Below are 7,405 nucleotides of genomic sequence, written 5' to 3'. Positions count from 1 at the left end.
ATTTGAGGGTGCGTCAAGTTGTGTGCATAAATTTGACAATCCCGTCATTCACTGCATGCCACATTAACAATCCCGTCATTCACTGCATGCCACATTAACAATCCCGTCATTCACTGCATGCCACAATGTGTATTCTTTCGCTTCGAATGTTTATGGATCTCAAGATTTGTCTGTTTTCATTTATGTAACTGTTTTGATTAAACTATTGTAAATACCATACGTTTTCGCTTTAGAATTTTATTATAATAATCGCCAGGTTATTGCAAATGCTTTAGCACCTGAAACATTACAAAGTGAAATAGTTTGAGCCGGTGACGTAGATTGTGGTTAAGCCGTTGGCTCGTTTTAACCAAGGAACCCGGGTTCGATTCCCCACATGTGTAAAATGTGCAATGTGAAGCCCATTACTGGTGTCCCCCGCCGTGATATTGCTGGAATATTACTAAAAGCGGTTTGTCACTAAACTCGGTACTACTGACCTAAATAGTTTGCACCACTACGCAAGTGTTGTGTTTCTGGCCAAATTCAAGTCGTAAATCACTGCCATGGAGTCATTGTTTGGAATGCTGACATAATGTTCACAGTTATCGGACATTCGGAAGATGCGGGTTAGAATTAGTCTTCATTAACCCATGCATGTCGTAAAAGGCGACATCTGGGTTTGGGTGGTCAGGCTCTCTGACTTGGTTGACACATGTCATCGTATCCCAATAGCGAGGATCGATGCTCATGCTGTTGATTACTGGATTGTCTGGCCCAGACTCGATTAATTACACACCACCTCCATAAAGCTGGAATATTGCTGAGTGCGGCGTAAAACAACAAACAACCCGACCAACCAACCAAGTTATAGGAACACATAGGACAGATTCACAAACTCATTATCCACATTGCGGGAATAAAAGTTACATTCAATGTTATCAAACCAAACCTACAGATTAATTATTTATTTACAAGTTCTTCAACAATACTATGATGATGAAATATAATACAGAGAGATGTGACGTCATTATGACGTAGCAACATGATATGACGTCACCTTTGATGAAAACAATGATTGTGGACAATGAAAATGACAAGAAAGGACCCGCCTCTCAAAGCCTTGTATAACAAGACAAGCATATAAACAAACGGTAAACAGTTCTTGGTAAATGACATGTTTATGGATCTGACCATGGGTACTACATACGGAACATTCGATTCATCACATTCGAATCAAAATATCAAACAATATTGATTCAAAACTCTTTATGCATCATTTCTACAAATTACCCAAATGTGTCATTGATCCAAAGCTATTTTGTTCTCATATAACTAAAACAACAGAATTGCTTTTGATATTCGAAAGAAATTTCTCCCGAAAATAGAGTCGATTTTACTATTTGGACTTTGTAAATGTTCTCCATTTGTCTATTATAGACATATTTTAACTCTGAGTCGTACGAAGCTCTTCGGAAATCTTGGACCATTCAATGCTGTAATTATCACAGTTTGTTCAGTTGCTTCAGTATTGCAGATTTTGTCACTCGGGTTGTCCTTCTGTAGGATCCGCTCACTTCTTCTCATGGCGATTGTTGTCGACATCCGGTGGCGGCCCTACCTTCGTTGTGGTCGACAGCGACTCCTCGTACGACGGCGGCATTGGTGCGGCTGCCTGTCCCGCTGCTGCTGCTGAAACAAACAACGCATATATACACAGGATTAGTGATCATTGATGCTGGGACTGATCCATCCCTATACCTGACACGTTCTGGTGATGTGTAACGTGCTGGTGATGTATAACGTTCTGGTGATGTATAACGTTCTGGTGATGTATAACGTGCTGGTGATGTATAACGTTCTGGTGATGTATAACGTTCTGGTGATCGTATAACGCTCTGGTGATCGTATAACGTTCTGGTGATGTATAACGTTCTGGTGATGTATAACGTTCTGGTGATGTATAACGTGCTGGTGATGTATAACGTTCTGGTGATGTATAACGTTCTGGTGATGTATAACGTGATGGTGATGTATAACGTGATGGTGATGTATAACGTTCGGGTGATGTATAACGTGCTGATGATGTATAACGTGCTGGTGATGTATAACGTTCTGGTGATGTATAACGTTCTGGATACCCAGTACTATTTAGTCATGTTCAAGGGTGTTAAGGAGCGGTGGGCAGCATAGCGGTTAAAGTGTTCGCTCACCATGCGACTATTCAATTCCCCACATGGGTACAATGTATGAAGTCAATTTCTGGCGTCCATGGCCAGGATGTTGCTGGAATATTGCTAACAGCGGCGTAAAACAATACTCATGGACTCTTTTCAAGGTTTCGTGATATGCAGTAATAATAATAATAATGGATATGTTTAGAGCGCCATTTTCCACCCACTGATACATGCTCAAGGCGCTAAGTGTGACATAATGAAAAAACAAATGAAATTGTGTTACTTCAAAGTTTATATGCTGTAATTTTCCTTTCCCGGAACACCTGGTGTCATTGTATTTAAAAGTATTTCATAAGCAGATGTCATGATTGTCATGACGAAACAGTAGTCGAAATCGTACAATAGACTCTGTTCTTAGCAGAAATGTCTTGCAAGTGTTGAGAGTGTTTTGACGCTTGTACTTTAAGAGTAAGTTAGTTTGCCTTACACACAAAGGTTGACCTACCATTAGGGGCGGAGAGGTCGGGGTAGAAGCCTTGGTTGGGATAGCCTGGTCCTTTCGGATACCCCGCAACAGGTGCCCCTGCATAGCCTTGTGGTGGGTAGGATGACATGTTCTGGTAGCTGTAGGGAGGTGGCATCATACCACCAGGGGGCGCTGCTACACCTCCAGCCGGCGTCGTCATCACACTTCCGGGCGCCATGTTGCTGACAGTAACAACAGTCTGTCCTGTTGAGGTGACCGAGACGTGACCTCCGGACCATGACGGGATCGTCTTGGCGATAAGCCGGCGTTCTGACAGATACTTGTTGTGATCTTTCACCAAACAAGGCAGACGACAGAAGTCCACCAACCACCCAACACCCAGCACTCCAAACGTGAAGAAGTACAGCACGCCCCATCCGGGCCTGTTGAGGTAGAAATGATGGAGTCCCAGCCATCCGAAGGGGAACCACAGTATGTATATGTCGTCCAAGTGCTTCCATTCCTTGTCTACCTCCATGGCCTGGATGTCGTTTGCGCGTTTGACGAGGACGGGGATGCGGAACCAGTCATACACCCATCCCACCCCCAGCAGCCCAAGGGTGAAGGTGTATAGTATCCCCCATACGGGTCTGTCCAGGTAGTAGTGATGAAGCCCGAGGAGACCCAAGGGGGATGCACCGAGGATGTAGGCCGTGCAGGTGCTCTTGAATGGATCTGGCTCACAGGGACACTGGTTGGCTGCCTTCACGAGGGACGGCATGCGGAACAGATCTACCAGGAAGCCAATGCCACAGAGACCGAAGGTGAAGAGGTACAGAACTCCCTGCCCTGGCTTGCCCAGATAAAACAGATGGAAGCCTGAAACAGAGAGATGTTTGTGAAGGAACGGTCATTCATAGTAAGTATGATTTCATTCCCAGAATACTATTTTTGAAACAGGGAGACGCAGAAAAAGGAAAAGCATTATCATGATGATGAGAAGAAGATGTGTACCTGTAATAAGTCGGTTTCAATAAGCCCAATGTGCTCTTGAGTTTTCAGGACATGACAAGCATTGTCATGATAATGAGGAGTAGGATGAAGATGAGGAAGAAGACGAAAAAGAAGAAGAAAGAAAGTAAAATGTATGCGTTGATGTTTCGCAGTAACAAAGACCTGGGCCCTTATTCTCAAAACGTTCGTAGCTCTGAGAATTCTGTTTGATCGATGTTAAGAATGCCTTAAGAAGTTCGCAGGGATACGAACGTTAAAGTTCCTGTTTCTTATGAGAGCCTTAAGAACGCATACCCCATATTAAAGCTCCAGTGTCATAATTCTATCATTCAAAGAACACCTACAGGAGTAAATCTCGCGAGTGAAAGTGTGAATTGACATTTTACGCAGGCATATAGTTGGCCATGTAGTGACAACAAGTCTGCACATATACATTTACACATGTAAGCACCAAGTTTAAGGCACGCGCGGTGTGTGTGTGTGTGTGTTTGTTTAGTTAAAAAGAGCCAATTTGTCATACATAGTTGCAATTAATGATACAAGCCAATCTCTCTCAGGTACTTCCAAGCGGGAAACAACTCATGTGGCAAACATATGTTTCTACAGTAGTTATTGTAGTAATTGCTACATAATGTGTGTAATCAGCTAATTGACCATGACGAAATGAATTATTGCAAAACTGCAGAGGGTATCAACATGCATGAAGAGTACCCACAATGTATGTGTAACTGTGCCCGCTTGCCTAAAGAGTGAGTGAGTATTGCTTTATACCGCATCAGCAATTTTGTAGCTTTCGTGGCGTTCCTGCTTTAAGAAGTTCTTCAGTTTATCATGGTACACGGCCGTTATTGGGGGTGCCGACTCAACATGAATGCAAGTTATTGGGCATGCCGACTCAACATGACGGCAAGTTATTGGGCGTGGTGACTCAACATGAGTGCAAGTTATTGGGCGTGGTGACTCAACATGAGGGCAAGTTATTGGGCGTGGTGACTCAACATGAGTGCCAGAACATGGGAGTTATCTTGTTATCTTGTCACCATCTAGAGTTACAGTGGCGTCTCTTGCATGTACAGGAGCATGCTATCGGAAGAAAGAAGTTCCTCATCAGACCACGGTACACAGCCATTATTGGACATGACGGCTGAACACGAGTGTGGCAACCTGGGAGTTACCTTATTACTATCCCCTCTGAAGTTAGACTGATGTCTTGTACAGTGTGCGAAATAGCCATTGGCCCGTTAGCCCGTGGCTTGTAAAAAATCCAGTCGGACCAGTCAATGTCTACAATCAATGGCCCGACTGGCTAGTGAATATTCATGGGGTCATTTTGTAAATATATCACTCTCTCAGACTTGTTAAGTTATGATACACTTCTAAATCGTACAAGATTATGACGAGGTAAAAATGTTCATCATATTAGCAGCTTAATGATGAAACCCGTGTCTACATTCACATTTCCGACTAGGGACTTATTTTGTGGGCTGGTAACTTTCGAGCATACATAGCCTGACTGGCTAGCAAAATTTGGAAACTATTTCGCACTCTGGTCTTGTACAGGTGCTTGGTATCTGGTCTCGGGTGAGTGAGTGGGTTTTCATGTTACACCCCCACCCCCACCCCCCAGCCAGTAGCACCATATCAGACATTCCAGCCATGACACATGTGTATCACAGGATTGTTCTCAGCTGGAAGATTTATTAGCATTTGTTTCTGTGTCTCCTATCTGTGCCACGGTGACGTAAATATGTTATCTCGAAAGTCCACTTACTGGAAACTGGGTTATTTGAGTCAACACTTAGCGCGGATCACCAGATAACAAAGTTGATGACTACTACGTGACGTTGCCAAGCGCATCCCAAACACGCTGTACTAGGATTGTGCATACAGCAATAGTTATCTCCTGATTTATAGTAGGATCGTTGTAGGTCATTTTACAACATGGGTTTGAACGACGTCATAGATGTATATAGACGACCCGTGAACATTCGGGTTAGAATTGATCTTTACTGTATGGGATGTTGGGTTGTTGTTTTACGCCGCACTCAGTAGTATTTCAGCTACATTGCGCCGGTCTGTAAATAATCGAGTCTGGACCAGACAATACAGTGATAAAGGACATGAGCATCGAACTACGCAATTTTGATACCAAGTCAGCGAGCCTGACCACCCGATCCCGTTAGTTGCCTCTTACGACAAGCACAGGTTACTGAAGATCAATTCTAACCCGGATCTTCACAGTTTATGTACTTTATAGACTGCGTGAATGGTTGGTGCTGGGGATAGTCACGCCTGGGAACTATGTTGTTTTACATTTATTATTCATCACAACGGCTGTCATCAGCTTTACATGTACGAGGGACGAAAGTCTTACCGCTTAACTATATGAAAAGGTGCGGTGAGGTAACCCAGTAGTTAAAGCGTTCGCTCGTCACACCGAAGACCCGGGGTCGATTCCCCTCATGGGTACAATGTCTGAAACCCGTTTCTGTTGTCCCCTATCATGATGTTGCTGGAATATTGATAAAATTGGTAAGACCCAATTCACTCACTCATACACTATATGAACAATGCATGAGCCCCTGGAACCAAGTCGTGAAGGAATCTTACCGAAAAGTCCCATAGGGAACCAGAGAATGTAGGCGTCACAGAGGTTCTTCTCCGGCGCGACACAGGGGTCATCGCTCCTCTTGTTGGCCTCCTTCACCAGACAGGGCAGTCGGAACAGATCAACCACATACCCCACCCCCAGCAACCCAAACGTGAAGAAGTACACTAGACCGAACCCAGTCCTCCGCAGGTAGAAGTGATGCGCTCCCAGCCAGCCGAGTACAAGCGCAAGGATGTACGCTTCAACCAAGGACTTCTTGTTATTTTGAACAACATACGGATGTGCCTGTCGTGGCGGGGCTTGACCGTTCATGTTTCCAAGATGATGTGGAAATACTCCTTTAACACAGATTTGATGATGTAAAATGTTTATGTCGAATTTCCACTTCCACCTGCAACCATCCCCGAGTCGGCCCAAAACTAAATGTCTCCACCTGTCGTAATCGTTATTATAGGCTCGACAAGGTTATCAACGAACTACAGTCTGACCTCCCCGAGCCGCCGCTATTTCCTTTAGGGATACTCACGGTTCATCTTACGTCGGTCCAACTGCCACTGTGTAAACGTCTCGTGATCGGTCATGGGACTCTGTGCTTTTGTTTGCGTGCTATGCTCGTACAGTTCGACCCAGGTAAAAGTCAATACTGTAAGCAACGCGAGGCTATGACGCTGGGGTATATTTAGCTTTAGGTCACACCATGTTGATAACGTTACAGTATTTCCTCAAATTAGCTATCGGAATTTTACAAAGTCTGGTTCCACCAAGTATTTCAGGGTTTGAGTGCTGAAGGTAGGGCTCTCTAAAATATCGATAGTCGGAAATATCGTCGAGAGGGAGGATTATTAAAGATTATCGATATAAAAATAGTGTCAAGGATAATATCGTACATAACCTTTTGTGATAGACTAAAGTTTTAATATACTCCGCACATAATACACAAAGTTAGGTAATCTTGGTCTGCTTCTAAATTATGTACATGACGCTGTTTTCTTAGTAACCCATGCATAAACACGTCACCACTCACCAGTGGTGTGAAATATATTAATTTCTTTTTCATATAATTTTGGCATTTTTGCTCAAAGTTACTTCTCTCGATGTTTATTGATAATCGATCAATATTTAGTTAACGATTATCGATCTCAATCAATAGCCACCAAT

The 7,405-nt window shown here is 43.6% G+C and overlaps 1 protein-coding gene across 2 annotated transcripts; it reads right to left on the bottom strand.

Annotated features, from left to right (window-relative positions):
• Positions 1-1,144: 1,144 nt before the first annotated feature.
• Positions 1,145-6,718, bottom strand: LOC124265126. 2 transcript variants are annotated; one of them, XM_046699919.1, is made up of 3 exons: positions 6,247-6,718; positions 2,662-3,501; positions 1,145-1,668 (listed from the first exon to the last, which is right to left on the bottom strand). In XM_046699919.1, the coding sequence occupies exons 1-3, from the start codon at positions 6,557-6,559 to the stop codon at positions 1,553-1,555; spliced, it is 1,269 nt and encodes a 422-aa protein (XP_046555875.1). In that variant the 5' UTR covers positions 6,560-6,718; the 3' UTR covers positions 1,145-1,552. The 2 variants fall into 2 exon arrangements, with proteins under 2 accessions (XP_046555875.1, XP_046555874.1); XM_046699918.1 differs by having other exon boundaries at positions 1,145-1,671; positions 6,247-6,716.
• Positions 6,719-7,405: the final 687 nt, after the last annotated feature.

The sequence above is a fragment of the Haliotis rubra genome, unplaced genomic scaffold (genome assembly GCF_003918875.1).
Source record: "Haliotis rubra isolate DU_JTF1 unplaced genomic scaffold, ASM391887v1 Scf961, whole genome shotgun sequence".
NCBI lineage: Eukaryota > Metazoa > Mollusca > Gastropoda > Lepetellida > Haliotidae > Haliotis > Haliotis rubra.
This window is presented reverse-complemented; position numbering and strand designations above follow the sequence as displayed.

What these genes read in the sequence shown, in the direction of transcription:
- LOC124265126 (XM_046699918.1), bottom strand. Translation starts at nt 6,559, where the DNA reads ATGAACGGTCAAGCCCCGCCACGACAGGCACATCCGTATGTTGTTCAA. An exon ending in GTTCCCTATGGGACTTTTCG is followed by an intron (nt 3,502 to 6,246) that starts GTAAGATTCCTT and finishes TCTCTGTTTCAG; the next exon opens with GCTTCCATCTGTTTTATCTG. An exon ending in CGACCTCTCCGCCCCTAATG is followed by an intron (nt 1,672 to 2,661) that starts GTAGGTCAACCT and finishes TGTTTGTTTCAG; the next exon opens with CAGCAGCAGCGGGACAGGCA.